At 38.2% G+C, this 20,977-nt stretch overlaps 1 protein-coding gene across 1 annotated transcript; it reads left to right on the top strand.

The window, feature by feature from the left end:
* Nucleotides 1-14,728: 14,728 nt before the first annotated feature.
* LOC102913746 (olfactory receptor 5AK3-like) lies at nt 14,729-15,987 on the top strand. Its single transcript, XM_006989664.2, has one exon. It carries the CDS (start codon nt 14,847-14,849, stop codon nt 15,774-15,776), a length of 930 nt encoding a protein of 309 aa, XP_006989726.2. The 5' UTR covers nt 14,729-14,846; the 3' UTR covers nt 15,777-15,987.
* Nucleotides 15,988-20,977: the final 4,990 nt, after the last annotated feature.

Genomic DNA, 20,977 nt, shown 5'->3' with positions numbered 1-20,977 from the left:
GCTAGGAAAACACTGTTTCAATCTGTGCCTCTGACTTCACCACTTCAAGCATAGAAGGGACACACCCTACATAAAAAGGTGGATACATAGCTGAGGAAATGCTTAATTACACAGCAAAGGCTGTTATATCCTCTCTCTCTAGTTAATGGTCAATTTCCTCCTTTGATGACTCTTTAATGATGGTGTGATTCATTGTATCACCAGGAGACATGAACGTTCCCACCAACATACACATATAAAGGCAAGGAAAACATCTTGCACAACATCCAAAATATTCTAAGCTCATCAGAACTGCTCAATAAATAGTTGTTGAATAAAGAAATGGACAAATGAAAACAAAATAGAAAGATCAGGAATCTAGATGAGCCCTCTCATAAGAGTGGGAACAGCATCCTCTAGCCCAGCACAGTGGTTTCTGGTGCAGAGAAGAGGAAGTGAGGAGTACTCTGTGGTCATAGAAATAGGAACCAACTAAAGAAGCTTGAAAAGCTGCATCATATACCATATGCAATAAAGTCTAAGGTACATGTGCATGTGTTAGAAAAAACCTAGAAATCATTAGTTTAGGTCCTCATTGAAGCAGTCACTACATGGGATTAAATGTGAAAGCATTTTATTATAGGAATTCTTATATGAAAGGAAATAGGAGGGAAGTTAAGAAGGATGCAAGCCTGGCTCACCCTACTTCCCAACACCCACCCCCTAAACAAAAGAGAGAGAGAGGAAGGAAGACTGGCTGGAAGCATTTTTACCTGATCATAAAGTAGGAGGAAGACTTGGTAAAGCTACCAAGAAAACCTAATGCCAAAATGGCCTAACAAAGGAGTCCTGTGTCTCTCAGCAGTAGAACTGCCTCAGGACTCCTTTCCCAAACAATCGCTGGCAGGAAACAGTTACACTCTTGTCGTGAGTCTAGTCATTTATTCACATGGCTACCACACACAGGAATGAATAGAGTCATTTGATTTGATTCTAAACACATGGTAGAATATTATGCAGTAGTTTTATATATATATATATATATATATGTGTGTGTGTGTGTGTGTGTGTGTGTATGTGTATATATATATATGTATATGTGTGTGTGTGTGTGTGTGTGTGTGTGTGTGTGTGTGTGTGTGTGTGTGTGTAATGTTCCACAAGACCTGCACACAAAACAAGATATGAAAAGGAGAGAGGGGGTTGTCTGGAAAGAAGTAAGTCTGAAGTGAGGAGAAAAAAAGGGTATAATGGGAGTCAAATGTGTTCATAATATATTGTATACATTTATGTAAATGTCAAAAATAAAATTTTTAAAAATTGGTACACAAGTTTAAGGCACTTGAGAAACAATAAAAACATTTTATCAATCTTCCTTTTTTAAAAAAAGCTAATAGAATACTGCTACCTCCATCCACAAAGTCTATTTTATTGCTATTGAGAAAATCTAAACATCTTAGAAGAAAATGGGCGCCTGGAACAGGGGGAGTGCAGTGTACACAATCAAGTCCCTGCATGGGATGGCACACTTAACATCCAATGCTAATTGTGGGGCAATAGTGACAGAATGTTAGAAAGCAGAGCTCCAGCCATGCTGACTTTTGCACATTAAGTTTATAATGCAAATGTTATAAAAATGAATTTTTAACTTCAGAAAACAATAGTTTCTAAGACTTGTTTTTGCACAAAATATGACAGAACTTTACAGAGATCCTCAGGAAGGCATTTGTTACTTAGCCACAGCTGCACTCTCAAAACTGTACTATTCAAGAGCCAATATGTGAAAAGAAACTAGTTGGGAGATCAGCCCAAAATGAAGGCAAGGATGGGTGATCGATCTCTTAAGCAAATTCAATGAAATTCCATTCTGAGTGGGTGAACCCAGGCTGCAAAGACTGAACCCAAGGTTAACAGTTATATTCTAACTTTATGGAGAGATCACCAGCTCTAATATAAACACATGACACAGCACTCCTGTTCACTATAACTTTCCCGGACAAATTTCATCATTATCCTTTTTAATACTTAGGCAACATGGAAGTGGCCACTCACCAAGCACTTGTAAACACATGGTGAAGAAGATGAGGCTGCTGTCCTGGCTCTGTGAGTTAAATACCTTAATGCACAAGCCTGACTACTGACATGAGCTCGAGCTCCAAAATTCAGTGAAAGGAGAGAGCCAACTCCTGAAAGTTGTTCTCTGACCTCTATTCTGCATGTGTCCCATGGCACACATAAGCACACACAAGGAGGGGGACGACGACGACGACGACGACAAAGAGGAGGAGGAAATTTTTTCAAGAAAAAAGACAAAACCCATCTTACAGCAATATTTCAGGCACATTAAGAACAGAGCTTCTACTAAGGTGGCAGCTTCCCTGGGGAGAAGAGCTAGGGTTCTGTCACCAACAACTGAGCAGTTGCACTCCAGCATCCAGAGAAAGGAAAGCCCACGGTATTACGCCAAACTTTCAGAACAAGCGTGAATTATACATCAGCTCATAAGCAGTATGTGACCAGGCCCCAATGATAATTCTAGATTAAGGATGGGAAGATGCTCATGAGTAAGAACATTTGTTCTGCAAGCATAAGGAACTGAGTTAAGACCCCCAACATCTACATAAATAGGCAGGCATGGCTGCACGTGCCTGTGACCTCAACATCAGAGTATGGAGAGTTCCAGAACCTGCTGGCCAGTCAGCCTAGTCAAAGGAGCAAGCTTCATATTCAGAGAGAGACCCTGTCTTGAGGCAATAGGCAGTGAGAGATAAAGATACCTGACATCATGTTCTGGCTTCCATATGGACACACATACCAGCACACTAATGTGCATAACACACACACACAGCGGGGTAGAGGGGAAGGGAGAGGGGGAGGGGGAGGGGGAGAAAGAGAGAGAGAACACCTGCCAACACCACAGGCTCTGATGAATTGCTTGTGTTGCCAACTGCATGCATATGGCCACATGCTGATGCGGAAGGAAAACATTAATGAAAACAGCAGCTACTTTATGTTTGTGCTCTCCGAGACCTCACTCTGTTATCGCCCTTTGCTGGTTTAATAAATTTCTACTTGCACATATAGTGCCTTCCTGCTGTCACAGTCAGTTCAAGTTTTATAACAGGTTACTGTGGACTGGGTCATGTCTTAATAATATAAATTTATTTCTTAATGTTCTACAGACTGGAACAATTTCACTCCTAAATCCCTAAATTCATATCCTACTCATGTATAAATATAGTCTTTCTGTTTCAATAGCCTGAAAAACTATCTTAGTTCAGTCCAGCATTATCTTCACAGCCCAAGATGCCATCTAAATATCAGATATGAATGAGAATTGAGCTTTAATTTATGTCTAGGCAAAGTTCCTTTCCATCTATAAACCTGTGAAACAAAACAACTTATCTGTGAGACAAGCATAAAATAAAATAAACATTTTCTTTCCTAAAGCCAGCCAACGGGGCCATGGGATTAGCATCTAAACCAAGTTGTTGAAAACTCATCCTGACAGCCCACTCAGACACTACTGTAGTCCCCTGTGTTAGTCAGGGTTACTAATGCTGTAATGAAACACCATGAGCAAAAGCAAGTCAGGGAGGAAAGGGTTTATTGAGCTTATACTCCCACATCACAGTTCACCGTTTGAGGAAGTCAGCACAGGAACTCCAACAGGGCAGGAACCTAGAGGCAGGAGCTGGTGCAGAGGCCATGGAGGGTTGGTGCTTACTGGCTTTCTCATCATGGCTTTCTCCAGACTGCTTCCTTAGAGAACCCAGGACCACCAGACCAGGGATGGCAGCATCTGCAGTGGGCTGGTCCCCCCACTGTCAAACACTAATTCAGAAAATGCCTTACAATTGGATCTTGCAGAAGCATACTCTCAACTGAGGTTCCTTCCTTTCAGATGACCCCAGCTGGTGTCAAGTTGACATAAAACTACACAGTACATCACCCATGAAAACTTCTGCTGGTCCAGGGATTGTATCATGGCTCCAGCTCTGAAAGCCTGGCCCACCTATGGTTTATTTGTGTTTCAGTCTTGTACTTTGACAAGCATGCCCCCAGAACCAGAGCATTCTGAACCTGGAGTGAGAGAGGTAACCCAGATGAATTCTGAATTGTCTGCAAGGTCTTTCTTTCCTTGCCTTGAAGAGTATCTCATCTATACATGTAAATATTTTGTAGTGTGGCTCTGAAGGGTCTAACAGATCTGATGCATAACCTTTTTTTTTTAAATCTCATTTTCTCTATCTTCTTTGGTCTTTATGCTGGAAAGTCTCATCTCTATTCTTGGATGGATAGTATCTCCTTGCCAAGACAGTTTTTCAACATGGATAAATGTTTTCTTTAAAAGATTCCTACATCGATGTGGTGACCTGAGTGTTCTTCCATGCTTTCCAAAACCATCCTTGGATAGAGATGTGAGAGAGATGTGTAAAGTCTGCCACAGGTTCACTGAAATGAAGTAGTAAAGAAACGTAGTGGAAAAGATAAATATATTTGCTACTCTAAGTAGCATGGGCCTAGGAAATGAGAGGTCAGTAAAAACCTGATGATGACCTGGAGGATATTTTTATCTTTGTAACTAAAGACATGCATGTAGACATTATCCAGCCTTTCTTGTCATTTTGTCCTTCTTTCTTTTATTTTTTGTTCCTGCTTTAAAAGGTAATGTGAAAGAGATAGATTACAGAAGGTAAAATCCATGTACCAATTGCCAGACTATACTGTAGAGTCTACAGGGAACAAACGAAGGATAGTTGTACATCAACTATCTCAGGAGGTGAATGGCAATGGAAATCACTAGTTTTGAAAAAAATCAAGATCCAAGAAGATAGTAAGACAACATACACAAAGACCAAATTGGTTTTATTTCAGGGACTCAAGGATGGTTCAACATGAACAAATTAATAAATAATACAGCACATAAGTAGGCATAAGGACATAAATCACATGTCACTTCAATCAATCCAGAAAATGTGTATGTAAAGTTTCAACATCACTGCATGATAAAAACTCTTAAGAATCTAGGACTCAGCCGGGCGGTGGTGGCACACGCCTTTAATCCCAGCACTCAGGAGGCAGAGGCAGGCGGATCTCTGTGAGTTCAAGGCCAGCCTGGACTACCAAGTGAGTTCCAGGGAAAGGCACAAAGCTACACAGAGAAACTCTGTCTCAAAAAACCAAAAAAAAAAAAAAAAAAAAAAAAAAAAAAAAAAAAAAAAAAAAAAAAAAAGAATCTAGGACTCAAAGGATCACATCTCTGCATAATAAAGGCTACATACTACTAAATGGGGGAAACTGAGAGCATGTTCTTAAAAATCAGGAGTGCAATGAGGATGCCACTCTCTCTTTCAATCAATATACTGCTCAAAGTCTGAGATGCAGAATGAAATAAGAGAAGGAAACAAAAATAATAGAAATAGGAGAGGAAGAAGTCAAAACCCTAAGGACTCTGCTACAAAAGTCTTAGAACTCATAAACACTTTCAGAAAAAAAAGACATAAAATCAATGTACAAAAATCAGCAGTTTAGTAATGAACTCAGTAAGAAAGAAATTTGGGGGAGGGGGCACATTCCCAATGCCTTAAAAGAAAAAAAGAATAAAATTAACCAAAGATAAGAAAGATCTCTACACTGAACATGTTAAAGTGCTGAAAAAAAGAAACATGCTGAGCAGGTTTAATATTATGAAGTGACCCTTTTACTGAAAGTGATCTACAGATTTAACAGGATCTCTATCAATATCCCACAATGATAGTCTTCATAGAACTAGAAAAACGTCCTAAGATTCCTATAGAAGCACAAAAGGTACCAAAGAGCAATCCTAAGCAGAAAGAGCAATGGTATAGGTATCACAGTATCATGCTGATGTTGTTTGAATAAGAAATGTTCCCCACAGGCTAATGTGCTTAGATTTTGGTCCCCAGCTAGTGACCCTGTCTGGAAAGATTAGATGAAGCCTTGCTGGAGGATATACTGGGAGGTTTTATAGCCTGACCTCACTTCCTGTTCTCTATCTCTGCCTCTCTATGTGCAGATATAGTGTGATCAGTTAGCTTCCTGACTGCCAGGCTAGCCCTGTGCACCTACTGCCATGCCTTCCCCACCAAGATGGACTCTATCTCCTCTGGAGCTCTATCTCCCTTTCCTTTAGTGCCTTTATCAAAGTCTTCTATCACAGCAACAGATAGAATTAACTAATACACATTCTTTCAGATTCATTCAAGTTTCGATGTTAGTAGATCTCAAAGTCTCTAATTCACAAATTTGACCTAAAGATTCTGATATTTTAAAATGCAGCTGAAATAAAGGTTGTCTTTCTGGAGGACAATTTTTAAAATACATAATTCTTTCGGAAAAAAATAAAAATGAAAAGTTTTCTTCTTTAAGTGAACATCTGAGAGATAGTCACTGCGACAATATGAAATACATTAAACCAGCAGGACCTTTAATGTCACACCAGAGATTATATGTCAATAAGTTTAGGTAAAACTTGGATTTTTAAGAGAGCTGTGTTTATTGCTGATTATAGTAACAAATATAATGAAGTAGACACAAACACAGATTTTTAGATCTGAGAATAGTTACATCCTTATTCATAACAATGGAGGAAAATGTCTGTTATCTAACAAGGCACCATTTTAAAACACAGAAGTTCCAGTGAAATAAGCTTTCTCCTCTGGAAAGCTTACATTTTTGTAAGTATAAAATAACCAGGGAGCATTGTTTCCCTGTTGTATCCCAGTCCCTGGAACCTGAGATCTCAAGGGAGTGAATGTTGATCCCTTAGTCCCCAACTATAAACTCCTGATGGGAAAGAACAAAATAGAGAGACCTTGGTGGGCAATTACCAGCTGCTGGAAGTGAATCGGGAATCAACTTCAGTGTGAGTAAAACAAAACAAATGACATTCACAACATCAGTTGTATGTGTTTGCAGGTGATATGGAACAAAGGGTCAGAGGCGAAGTTCCAGCATGTTTCACCCAAGACCAGGGATAACGAGTCTATCTCTAGTGATACAATAGAAATTGAAGAAACAGATTGAGCTGGGGTTGCCTGGGAAAACATATGAACAACATCAATGAATGAACGTAAGTTCTTCATGCCTTATCATATGTGTTACAATGATTAATATTTTTATTTATTACTTTGTTTCATTTCTGATTTCAGAATTTCAATTTAACTAAGATAAATTTTAGTTTAACATATTTGAATTTTCCCCCTTTGTTATTTTTCAATTTATTTTTACTTTCATACATGTATACAATGAAGTATGATCATATCCACCTCTATTTTCTCCTTCCAATGCCTCCTAGAGCTGCCTCAACACATCCCTTCCCTGTTACTGTTGTTGTTGTTCAATAACCTGATGATTTCAATTTTTATTGTTTTTTCACATTCTTTTTTTTTACTTTTACTGAAAATAGATATTTTTTCTCACATAATATATCCTGACTGTGGTCTCCCCTCCCTCTACTCCTCCCAGTTCCTCCCCACCTCCCCTCCCATCCAGATCCACCTTTTTTCTTCTCCCATTAGAAAACAAACAGGCTTCTAAGGGATAATAATAAAATATAATATAATAAGATAAACAAAAACTAACACATCAGATTAGACAAAACAAACAAAAGGTAAAGAGCCCAAGAAAAGGGCTCTTTATATATTTACATCATTTCATATAATTATATCATCTCCTCCGTATCTTTGCTTCCCCCCAATCATCCCATATACCACCTTCCATCTTGCTCTCTTTCAAATCTGTGGTCTCTTTCTTGATTAATCGTTGTTCCATAAATATATACACAAATATATCCCTAAACACATAAGTACAACTGCTCAGTCTGTGTGATGTTATTTGTATGTATATGTTTTCAGGGCTGACCATTTGGGGAAGACTGTTTCTCCCTCTCTCAGTATTCCTTAGTTGCCTGTAGGTCTTTGTTTTGGTTGAGGTCTTGTGACCTTTTCTCCATCCATGTTAGTATATCTAGTGATGATGGTAACTGATTTCTGTGTCCTTTCAATACTAGCCCCCTGCTGGAAAATTCACTTAAGTAGAATCATGGTTATTTTTCTATCAGAACTTCAGTTTACATACTCTCTGACCTATTGTAGATCCCTCAAACAAGTGCTTTTACTCACTGGATAGAAGTCTCCCCAAGACACCTGTGTTTATATATTTTATCACAGATTTGCCATAGAAGGCAACCTCGGCAAGCTCATTAGCCCTTAGTGTTCAACACATGTAGAGTGGAATTGTTTTTCACTCTATCACTACTGTACCACACTGTGTGTATTTCTCAAGATATTGAAAAGAGTGAGGGCACCCCATAGTGATTTCAGGCTTAATTTGCTATATTTCCATCACTGAAGGTACATTCTTGCCTAAAACTGGTCATGTCATGTTTGGAACACACCTGCACCTGGCATCACTGATCTCTGAGTCAAAGAGCCCAACTCTAACATCTCCAGGAAGTGGCTTTTCATTCTCAAACAAATTTCTGTTATTCTATCTATTCAAAATGTACAAAGATAATTTAGGTTAATGTGAGATAGGGATATAGCTCAGCTGACAGAGTACTTGTCTAGCACTCACAAAGCCCTGGTTCAATACTCACCACCACATAAATCAGGCAGGGTGGTGCATTCCTGTAATCCAAACACTTAAGAGGCAGAATCAGGGAGATCAAAAGCTCAAATCATCCTTAGCTACACAGCTATCAGTCTATAAACAAATAAATAACACTCCCATAATTACAATCTAATTTCTGCAACTCATTTTTTTTATTATTCACTTTTCCACTTGAGAAATGTAACCATGTAGATGAAGTAGCACCAGCTGCACATTTAATTCAAATGATTGCATTGACTTTCACAATAGTTCATTTTTCATGACTTTTCTGCTGTATATATATATATATATATATGTGTGTGTGTGTGTGTATGTATATATATGAATGTATATATGTATATGTATGAACATATATACATATATGTGTATATATGCATACATGTATATTGTCAGTATCCTAGTATATGTGGTCATGAATTTCTCTGGATATGTACCTGTACTGAAAATTCCAAATCAAAGGGAGGCAGGCCTAAATTTAACTAACATTTCTAAATTTATCTCCAGATGAGATAATTCACCTCTCTTATGGAAGTATGTGAGATCATGTAGTTATACATTTTCAACTAACTCCAAATTTTAAATTGACAAGCACACAATTATACTTTAATGGATTATTTGCATATAAGTACCTTTTATGTTTCTATTGATTGTTTATGGTTTCATTTTAATAATGATCTGGTTTAGGTCATTTGTGAATTTTTCCTTGAGGCTCACTTTCAGAAATCCTTTATATCTCCTGGACACTAATCCTTTGACATTGCAGTACGTCACAAATTTCCAGGTAGTATCCAGTCCTTGGTTAATATCTTCAATGTTTAATTCGTCCGTTTTTATATTTTCTTTAAATTTTATCTGTGTATCTCTCACATTCATTCTGCTGTGTTTTTCTACCAAAGCTTTGAAATCTAAATCTTTATGTCATCTGCAACTGCTTTTGTAAAATTTGAAGCAAGACTCGAGTATATATATATATATATGAGAGAGAGAGATATTCATAGCACCACTTATAAAGCATCATTTTTCATGGGTTCTGTTTTCATATGTCAGCTTTCTACAAGCTAATGGGTCTGATTATTATTTCATTTTCCAAGCACTACAGACACATTAGTCCCCTCTCACCTGCACCAGATTGTCTTTATTATTACTGCTTTATGAGACTCCTGAAAATCTGCTAGAACAAGATCCCACCTTGTTTCTCTTTAAAATTATCTTGTCTATCCTTGGTTCTTTTTTCTTCCATATCAAATTTAGAATAGGCTTGTTGAAGTGTACTTAAAAGTCTATCTAGCATTTGATAGGAATTACATTGAATTGGTAAGTTAATGGGTAGTGATAATGTTTAACAATGCTAGGTTCTTATTCACAACAGTCTGAATTCAGTCTTCTTTATGCCCTCAAAATTTTTATTTTCTCAGTAAGTTTTATGAGCATTCTTTGCTATATTTGTACTTATATAGTTTGTATTTGTTGTTATTAGAGTATTTGGGTTTTTGTTTCATTTGGTTTGTTTTTACTTCAGGGATAAGGATTAAACCACCAAGAGCTCCAAGGATACTAGGTAAGTGCTCTACTGTTGATCCACACCCTCAGCTCCAAACATTTTAAATAAAAATCATCTGTCTTGATTAGGGGAAAGGGCAAGTGATTGTCTCAGTCGTGTATGCACTGGTGAGTGTACATTTCCAAACCCATCAGCATACAGGCGGCCCTGAATTCACTCAGGAGGTCACAGAACAAAAAGACATGAATGTGAAAAGGGAACTTGTAGGGAGGAGCTGAGTGGGGGATGATGGGTTTAGAAGGAGATGAGAGAAGGTGAGGAGTGAGAGCAACCAGAATCCATTATATGTAATAAGAAATTGTGCAAGCCGGGCGGTGGTGGCACACGCCTTTAATCCCAGCACTCAGGAGGCAGAGCCAGGCGGATCTTTGTGAGCTCGAGGCCAGCCTGGGCTACCAAGTGAGATCCAGGAAAGGCGCAAAGCTACACAGAGAAACCCTGTCTCAAAAAACCATAAAAAATAAATAAATAAAAAAGAAATTGTGCAAATGTAATTAGTAAAAGCATTGTCTGTTATAAATATGAATGGGATTGGCCTTTGTATGTTAGACTAATGTCTAATGACTTTACTAACCTCACTAAGAATGTATAGACTAATTCTGAGATTCTCAATGAAGACAAACACTCCATTAAAAATAGTAACAACTGTGTTCTCTCCATACTCTCAAGGTTACCTTGGTTTCATTTTCATGCCCTTCTGCCTCGCCTAAAACTTAAGGTGAGTGTTGAATAGATTCAGGGATGGAGGACATTGTCATCATATTACTTCAGTTATAAGTACTATTTTTCATAGCTTACAAATAATATTATTTAGTACAACAATATGGAAAAAAACCTAAGCCAGATTAACACAGTCCCCCTTCTACTTCCATTTTCCTAGTAGTCTATCGTGAAAATTTACTGAGTTTTACCAACTGATTTTTGGTATATATTGAAAAGATCAAATGGCTGTCGTCCTTTTAACATGTTAACATGGAAGTTATGCATTCTATGCACTCGTTCCTGGAAACGTGGAATGATATGTTTTACTGGTGAATCTGAAAACAGCCCATCTTGCTCTGCTTTACCCAGAGCCTCCTGGGAGCCCCAGGGCTTCCAGAGATTGCTGAAACTCACATCTCTGCACTCCAGAGGTTTGCTGTCCTGCAATTGCAAAAGGCATTACTAGTCCCTGCTGCCAAGACTGGAATGGCAAGCCTCTCTGCTTTCTCTGCCTGTTGCCAACAACTAACTTACCTAGTCAATTTAAAGGCTTTCTTCCGAACTCTATAAAGATTGTATTATAGTCTCTATTAAATACAATTTAATTTCTTTCTCAACTGGTTAAAAAACTGAAAAAGAAGGGAAATAGCTGTTTTCTGATGCATCCTCTGTTTCCACTGAAATTGTTCCATACATAGCTACGTCTTGTGAGTAACTGTGCACTTTAAAGATATTTGCAGCTATACTATGTTAATGAGTTAAGATCCAACTTTCTTACACTGTCATCAGGGTTACATTCATCTCGTGAAATGAGTTAGAGAATGTTCTCTTTTAAGATTTTTAGAGGGGAAAGTGTATATAGATAGAGATAGAGAGATATAGATATATAGATATAGATTATTAGAGTTAGTTCTTCCACAGTTGAGAATATCTTTACTCAAACAAGTGATACTAATATTTTGTGAGTAGATTTTTAACTATGAAGTCAAATCCTTTAGTATTTTGAGCATATTCAACTGAGGATAGAAAGATGACTCAGTTGGGGGAAAAAATGTGTTCTTGCAGGGGACACAGGTTTGATTCCCAGCACCCACATGGTAGCTTACAACTGTCCATCACTCCACTTCCAGAAGATCCAACACTCCCTTCTGTCTCTGTAGACACCACATGTACTTTGCGTGCACCCACATACATGCAGGCAAAATACTCATACACATAAAAAAATAACATTGGAAGAAATTATTGAAGTGTTTGGCCATAAAGTAATACATACCAACTACTATCAATCTCTCTCTTCAAGGTCCATAAATTAATAAATATTGGGTCTGGGAAGATAAAGCACCATAGGTAAAGTGCTTGCCATGTGAGTGTGAGAATGGGAGTTCAATCCCCAGGGGAAAAAAACTGGTAGGGTGATACAAGCTTGTAACTCCAGGAAAGTGAACAGGCAGATCTGTGAGCTCTCTGGTCAGCCAGCTTCGACTACTCAAAGAGCTTCAGGCCAGTGAGAGAGCCTGTCTCCAAAAATATGGTAAGTGGCACCTGAGAAACAACTCCCAAGACTTACAACTAGCCTCATATGCATGTGCATCGAGACACTGAACAAAAAAATGAGGAAACAAAAAAAATCACATTAAGTAGAGATATGAAATAGCATTGTTTGATAAGTTAGAACAACAATGCACTATAAGAAAATTCCCTTGTTACATTTGTGCCTTCTGAGGGAAGGAATGAAATGAACAGATATGTTTTGTTTTTTGAAAACACAACTTTAAAGTAAAAAATGTAACCAATTACTTCAAATTTAACATTTCTATAGAAGATACAATAAATAAAGTTTACAAATGACATAATCTCTGAAAATCTTTACCTGATACAGAACTCAAATGCAGGATTTTTTTAAAGACAACATTCTAGTTATGTATTGCCAAAAATGTAAAAAGCCAATTTGTAGAAAAGTAGAATAATGTAGTTCTAAGAATATTGGAGAGTGATCAAATTAATTCATGTCTAAATGGTAAAAATGATATGGCTTTACATATTTTTCGGACCCAGAATAGAAGTAGTGAAGAGATGATGTCCTCAAGAGAATCTCTATGCACCTTAGCAACATTCACACCTGTGCAGTAGCAACAAAAGTCAAAAGATGCTCAGCCAAGCTCACTGTTTACACATTGCACTCAAAGTCAATGACCTCTCTCTTTAGAAATGTGTCTCTAGGAAAGCACATAGGTAATTATGAAAGATAGACACCATTAGTCAGAGCCACTGAAAGTGTGGTTCATAGATCAGCATCACATCTGGGGCTCTGTGTTACCAGGCCATGATGGTATGAATAAGGAAGTGGAATGGATCATTTAAAACTATGGTAGACTTCCAACAACTCTGAAATCTTTTTATTATGCTTTACAAAAATATTGTACTACAGCAGATTGAGAATGAGAGAGAATGTGAACACATGACACATATAAACACTTCCACAGAGAACTCTATGTGCCATGAGTCATGAACACAGTAAGAGAAAGGGGGAATGGGAGAATGTAGAGAAAATTTGAAACAAAATCACAAAGAAACTACAAGTCAGGGTTTGGGAATCTAAAGTTAAGATAAGAGCAAATCAGAGTATTTATGTTAAAATATAAAGAATTTAGGAGAAAAAATGTAACTAAATAAAAGCATGGTTTGTGGCTGGAGATATGGCTACATAACCAGCACGAGCATGAGAACTTGAGTTCAGATCCCCAGCATCGACATTACAGCCAGACACAGTGATGTACACCAGTAACCTTGGTGCTAAAGTGGAAACAGAAAGATCCCACCGGCTCCCTAGCTAGCCAGTCTAGCCAAACCAATGATCTATATCCAGTGAGAGACCCCGAGTCAAAAGATAAGGTGAATAGCAACAAAGGAAAACATCTGGCATTGGCCTCGGGCCTCCACATCCACACAGAGAAGCTATCACACATGGACACACACACACAAAAACAAAAATAATCTAAAATGTTTTTAATCTAAAAAAAAATGTGGTGGGAGTTGTGAAGCTGCAAATAAATACAATAAACTCAGTTAACACACAGGCTTGTTATTTTTCTGTGGATTTTTAATATGTGTGTATATTTCCTCTAGTCAGTATTTAAACTTAGGAAGATTTATGGCGATGTTTCTCTTGAGAAGTCAAATGGATGTGTATATTTCATGCTGAAAGGTGAATGTGTCCATTCTGGGTCTCTGATAAAGGACTATTAAAATATAATTAAATGAGAAAAAAAAAGTAAGCCAAGAATGGCAGCATGAATCTACAATCTTAACACTAGGGAGGTCAGAGAGTTAGGCTGGTCCTGGGAGCTTACTGGTGCTCCTAGTCTACATAAACTGGCAAGATCTAAATTCCGTGAGAAGCTATCTCAAATAATAAGGTGAACAGCAATGAAACAAGACACCAGATGTCAATATCTGTCCTCCACACATGCCCACAGAAGTGAACATACTTGCACCATATATATCACTTACACTTTACTAGGTAAATAATTAAGTGAGGTATTCTTTATATCTTTGTTAGTTGGTGTATTCATGGCATGCTTGCTTGTCCCTGAGAATACAGATACTGCTAGAGGACAATTCCCCAAACTCGATATGGAATTGTCTAAGTTAGGGTGCTGCATTTTAGCCATTTTGATTTGTTTTGTTTGCCTTGTTTTGTTTTGAAGACAGGGTCTCATGTGCCCCAGCTGGTTCTGGATTTTCCTGCCTCTACTTCCCTAGTGTTGGGATTACAGATGTAAGCCGCTGTGCCTAGCCCCTCATGTTAACCTTTTAAATCAACATGAGTTGTGTGACAGAACATGTTCTTAGTCTTATTTTGAAACCAAATGTGGTGGAATACATTCAAGGATAATGCCCTCAGCTTTCTCTACTCTTCTTTCTTTCCAGCCCTTCAGCTGATTTTTAATTTTTTATTTTACTAACCATGGAACAAAATAATGACACCAAAGTGACTGAATTCATTCTTCTGGGATTTGCTGGGCAACACAAGTCTTGGCACATCCTATTCATAGTATTTCTAATGATCTATGTTGCCACACTCATGGGTAACATTGGAATGATACTGCTCGTCAAGATTGATTCTTCCCTTCACACTCCCATGTACTTTTTCCTCCAACACCTAGCCTTTGTTGATCTCTGCTACACGTCAGCGATCACTCCCAAGATGCTGAAAAACTTTACAGAGACAAAAGCCTCCATCTCCTTCACAGGGTGCATGTTACAATTGCTAGCCTACGGTACTTTTGCCACCATCGACTGTTTCATCCTGGCTGCTATGGCTGTGGACCGCTATGTGGCCATCTGTAACCCATTGCGCTATCCCATCGTCATGTCCCAGAGACTCTGCATTCTGCTGCTGGTTGGTTCATACACCATGGGCTTCCTAAATGCTTCTGTAAACACGGGTTTCACATTTTCTCTGAACTTTTGCAAATCCAATGCCATCAATCATTTTTTCTGTGATGAGCCTCCCATTCTTGCCCTGTCATGCTCCAGTATTGATTTCAGTATCACGCTACTGACGGTCTTTGTGGGGTTCAACCTGATGAGCACTGTGTTGGTTGTCATCTTTTCCTACATATATATCTTGGCTGCCATCCTACGGATGTCTTCTGCTGCGGGAAGGAAAAAGGCCTTCTCCACATGTGCCTCCCACCTGACTGCAGTTACCATTTTCTATGGGACTCTCTCCTATATGTATCTACACCCACATACCAGTGAATCTCAAGAGCAAGAAAAGGTAGCTTCTGTATTTTATGGCATAATTATTCCCATGTTAAACCCCTTAATCTATAGCCTGAGAAACCAAGATGTGATAGAAGCCTTTAAAAAGATAGGAAAGAAATGCTTATAATTTGAGCATCCATTTATAACTCCACATGGTTTATCAAGCAAGTCACCAGTTCCCTGTTATTTCTCAACCTCAAATACTATATAGCACATGCTGAGTTGCAGCACACGACTTGAAGGAACTATTTCATTATATCGATTGTATTTGATGGGTATAGCAAAACAACTCAAATAGTTAAATAAAGTAACTTCCATTCATGATGTTCAAAAAGAAATGTTCAGTGTTGCTTTTGTGATTCTTGAAAAGATTTGTTTAATTTTAATCATGGGTATATATGTGAGAAAGTGTATGCCACACGTATGCTGGTGCCTGCAGAAGCCAGAGAAGAGCATCAGATTCCCTGGATCTGATGTTACAGGCAGTTGTGAGCCTCCCAATGTGGGTGCCAGGAACTGAACTTGGGTCTGATACAGATTCCATGCTGAACTGCTGAGACGTCTCCCTGGCCTCACTTTTGTGCATTTTGATTCATTTTCTTTTTACAAACATCTGACATCAAAAAATAAAGTTAAAGTCTATAAGAAGTGCTTAATCAATTTTGCCTGAATACTTCTGTTATGTAGACTATAGTGACCAAACGGGAGGGGGATATCTTCTCTTGAGGATATTGTTACTCTTCATATTTACCTATAACTACTCTGTTTGCTATTGTAAAGTAAAATTTGAAAGGTCAATCTTTGGTAAATATGTATGGGGAAAGAGGGGAAGAAAGAATAAGAATAGGTCCTCACAGATATTGGGATACTAGAGGAACATATTTCTCTTTTCCCAACAGCTCCTGTAAGGGATGAGGAAACTGACATCAGAATCAGGGAGGTGTACATCAGTTTCATCCCTGAAGAATGCAGCTTGAGTTTCCAGCTAGTTACCCACACATACCCTGAAAGAACTACAGCTTAAGAAAACAAAACTAAATACAGATTTGATACTACATAGCAGAAGTATTTACCCAAATTGGTGCTTTATATCCCTTAACACTCTGTCCCAAAAATGACAACATATGTGGAAGACCAGGCTTAAATCTGTAAGTAAAATGTGTACTGGTATTCTTGCCATTTGGAAAAACAAGTGTAGTATGATTTACAGAATAGTTATCAATCATAAGGCCATCCAGCAACTAAACAAAGTAACTGAAAACATGTGTTCCAACTCCTTTCTGGGTCTCAGTAGTGAGTAAAACCACAAGGAGGAGCAAGAGGAGTATAGGGTGCAGCTTGCTACATTTCTCAATGTTTGCAGAAGGTTCAGACTCATAGACTGAGGCAGGAATGTGGAATAGTCATCCAGTCATAATCCAAACACTAACAAGAGAAATCAGCTGGTACCAGCCCATGAGGCAAGGTGCATTCCAGGAAAACAATCCCCCAATTAGGACACTCTAGGGTTACATAACATTGCTGGTGACATGTTTACCTCTATCTATTGAGATAAGCCTTGTCTCTTCTCTGACATACAAATAAATCTTCTCTAAATGGGAAAAGACAAAACTGCATTAACCACAACATCTCTGGGGAGGGAGACAACATCAACTTCTACTGTTCTGCTATATGCCCTCAACATAAGTGTTCTTCTTTTTGCAGTACTGGAGATTGAGCCGAGGGCCGAGCACATTGAGAAAAAAATCTACCATTGAACTAAACCACCAACTATGTTATTTTGGGATTGTAATATTATTTATGTGCTTTAAATGTAAGTTCTTTTTCAGATATAAACATAAACTAATATTACACATAATATACATACAGTATATGCATAATTTGGAATATTTTCTCCCATATGAGTATGTATTTTTCTTTTATTAATGAGATTTCTTCTATATTTTCTATCAGTTCCAAAATAAAATATGCATTTGTATTTAACATATATTTAATTTACAGTAGGACCTGTAAATTAGTGTCAGTGTGTAGTATGGGATAAGTATCCAGATTTCTGCTTCTTTTTTAAGATTTATACTACTGTTATGCATATGTGTGTGAGAGTATATGCCACATGTGTGTAGGTGTCTATGGATGCCAGAAGGTGTTTGGATTCTTTGGGGCTGTAGTTATAAGCAATTGTGGCCACCCAAACTCAGGTCCTCTGGAAAAGCAGCAAGCGCTTTTAACAGTTGAGCCATATCCCCTGCCCCTGATAGTTTTCTTTATTGCTATCCATTCTAATAGCAGGGTTTTTTTTTTTTAAAGACAGTCACTTCATCATTGAATATTCTTGGACCTTAGTTAAAAATTCAATTTATTATATTTGTTGGCATATTTTCCTACTACTTTCCCATTGGTAAGTATGACTGTCCTGTTTTATTGAGAGGCAATTTTATTTACTACTGCATTACTATTAGTTAGCCTTAAAACTATGTTTTGCTGTTCTTTCAACTTTGGTCTTTACAGGGAATGAAAATGTCTAGACTTGATTATAGAAATCATTTGGCCTCCAGCTGGAGAGGTAGCTCAGAAGTTAGAAGCACAGGCTGTTCTTCCAGAGGTCCTGAGTTCAATTCCCAGCAACCACATGGTAACTCACAACCATGTGTAATGAGAAATTGTTTCGCCTCAATAGATGAATGAGTTGGGAAAATGTAATACATTTACATGGAATATTATCCAGCTGTTTTGTTTTGTTTTGTTTTTAATGAACTTCACAGGTAAATGGATGAAGTTAGAAAAGAAATCATTCTTAGTGAGGTAACTGAGACCAAAAGAGATAAATATGCATGCATTCTCTTAAACATGGATGTTAAGCTTTTAAGCCTTCCATAGGCATGCTACTGTCGTGTAACCACTGAGGTTAGGTATAGAGAAAGGAATGAAGCAGGAAGTGAGGCTCTCCCAAGGAAGGGGAAATAGAATGTATAGTATAGGATAGAACTGATAGAATACAGGAGAGAGACTGGAATAGGACGATTAAATAAGAGGAGGAGGAAAGACGGGAGGGAGGATGGCAGCTCACGGACGGACAGCTAACACGTGAAGGTCATTGAGCAGTCATACAGAAACCAACTACAATACGACTACAACAGAAGGGTGTGTGTGTGTGTATGCGCGCACACACGCATGTGCGCATTTTGTGTGTTCTGTCTCTTGTTTCTTTTTATTTGTTTGTATATTTCTTTATTGGGTTTTATTCATATTTGTCCTTTTTATTTGCCTGTTTATTTCCTTAAAAGAATGAGAAGAAGGCATGTGGTTGGAAAGGTGGGAAAAGAGAGGGAATCTGAGAGGAGATAAGGGAGAAGAAACCATGATCACAATATATTGGGTTAGAAAGTTTTATTTCCAATAAAAATAAATTTTAAAAGCACAAAGATGGGTGGGTGGGTGATTCTGGGAGGAGTGAAAGTAAATGAGATCAAAATGCAATTCTCAAGGAATTAGTAAAACTATTTTTGAAAAGAAAATGATTCCAATGTTCAAAGAAAAGATGCTGTCTAATGTGTTTATAAAAACAACCATTTGCAAATTCTATTCTATTTCCCCTTTCCAGGGAGAACCATGTGTCCCTTCTTGAACCCCCCTTGTTACTTAGCGTCTCTGGGTCTGTGGATTGTAACATGATTATCCTTTACTTTACAGCTAATATCCACTTATGAGTACAGACCATGTTTGTCTTTCTGGGTCTGAGTTACCTCACTCAGGATGATTTTTTTTCTACTTCCATCTATTTTCCTGCAAATTTCATGATGCCATTGTTTTCAACAGCTGAGTAATACTGCAATGTGTAAATGTACCACATTTTCTTTATCCATTATTTGTTTGAGGGACATCTAGATTGTTTCCAGTTTCTAGCTATTATGAATAAAGCTGGTAAAAACATAATTCAGCAAGTGTCCTTGTGGTATGATTGAGTGTCCTTTGGGTATATGCCCAGGAGTGGCATAGCTGGATATTGAGGTAGATTGATTCCCAATTTTCTGGGAAACTGCCATATTGATTTCCAAAGTGACTGTACAAGTTTGCACTGCCAGCCAGCAATGAAAGGGTGTTCCCCTTGCTCCACATCCTCACCAGCATGAGCTGTCACTTGTATTTTTTATCATAGCCATTCTGACAGGTATAAGGTGGAATCTCAAAGTAGTTTTGATTTACATTTCCCTGATGGCTAAGGATATTGAACATTTCCTTAAGTGTTTCATAGTGATTTGAGATTCCTCTATTGATAATTCTCTGTTTGTGTATATATATATATATATATATAATATTATATATATTATATATGTAAAAATTATATATATCCCACTTTTTAATTGGATTATTTGGTTTGTTGATGTCTAATTTCTTGAATTCTTTGTATATTTTACATAATAGTCCTGTGTCAGATGTGGAATTGGTGAAAATATTTTCCCATTCTTTAGGCTGCCGTTTTGTTCTATTGACTATGTCTTTTGCCTTACAGAGGCAAATTTTGCAAATAGACTTAGGGCAGGTAGAGTTATTAACAAGAAGGATCAGGTAGAGAGTGGGAGAGATGGAGGGAGAAAGTACTGGGAGAGACTACTGGAATGGGGGTGGGCATTTAGGAGTGATGTAGAAAACCAGTGCAGTGGAAATTCCCTGGAATCTACAACAGTGACCCTCGCAAAGTCTCCTAGTAGTGAGGAATATGGAGCCTGAAATGGCCATCTTCTATAACCAGGCAAGGGTCCCAGCAGTGGGACTGGGACATCAACCCAGCCACAAAACCCTCAACTTACAGTCTGTCTTGCCTGCAAGATGTGCTGGGGTAATGGTGGTGCAGAACTTGTAGGAATGGCCAACCAATGATTGGTCCAACTTGAAGCCCAGTCCATGAGAGGGCGCCCATACCTGACAGAACCTGGATGTCCAGGAACCAGCTGCAGAACAGCCCAAAGACCCAGGATAGAGCCAAAGAAGATTGACAAAAAAAAATTCAATGAAATGATTCCTAGAGATATTCTGCTATACTCATAGATCAGTGCCTTAGCCCAGTTGTCATCAGAGAGACATCACCCAGAAGATGCAGAGACCCACAGCCAAACACTAAGCACACAATGGGGACCCTCAAAGAGGAGGAGGAAGAAGAATTGTAGGAGTCAGAAGGATTGGGGACACCACAAGAATAAGGTCCACAGAATCAACTAGCAGGGCTCATAGGGACTCACAGAGACTGAAGAGACAAACATGGACCCTGTATGAATCTGAGCTAGGTCCTTTGCATAAACATTATGGTTGTGTAGCTTGGTGTTCTTGTGG

Source organism: Peromyscus maniculatus, chromosome 4 (assembly GCF_049852395.1).
Source record: "Peromyscus maniculatus bairdii isolate BWxNUB_F1_BW_parent chromosome 4, HU_Pman_BW_mat_3.1, whole genome shotgun sequence".
In the NCBI taxonomy this organism is placed as follows: Eukaryota; Metazoa; Chordata; class Mammalia; order Rodentia; family Cricetidae; genus Peromyscus; species Peromyscus maniculatus.
The sequence above is the reverse complement of the archived record's forward strand: the minus strand, read 5'-3'. Positions and strand labels throughout refer to the sequence as shown.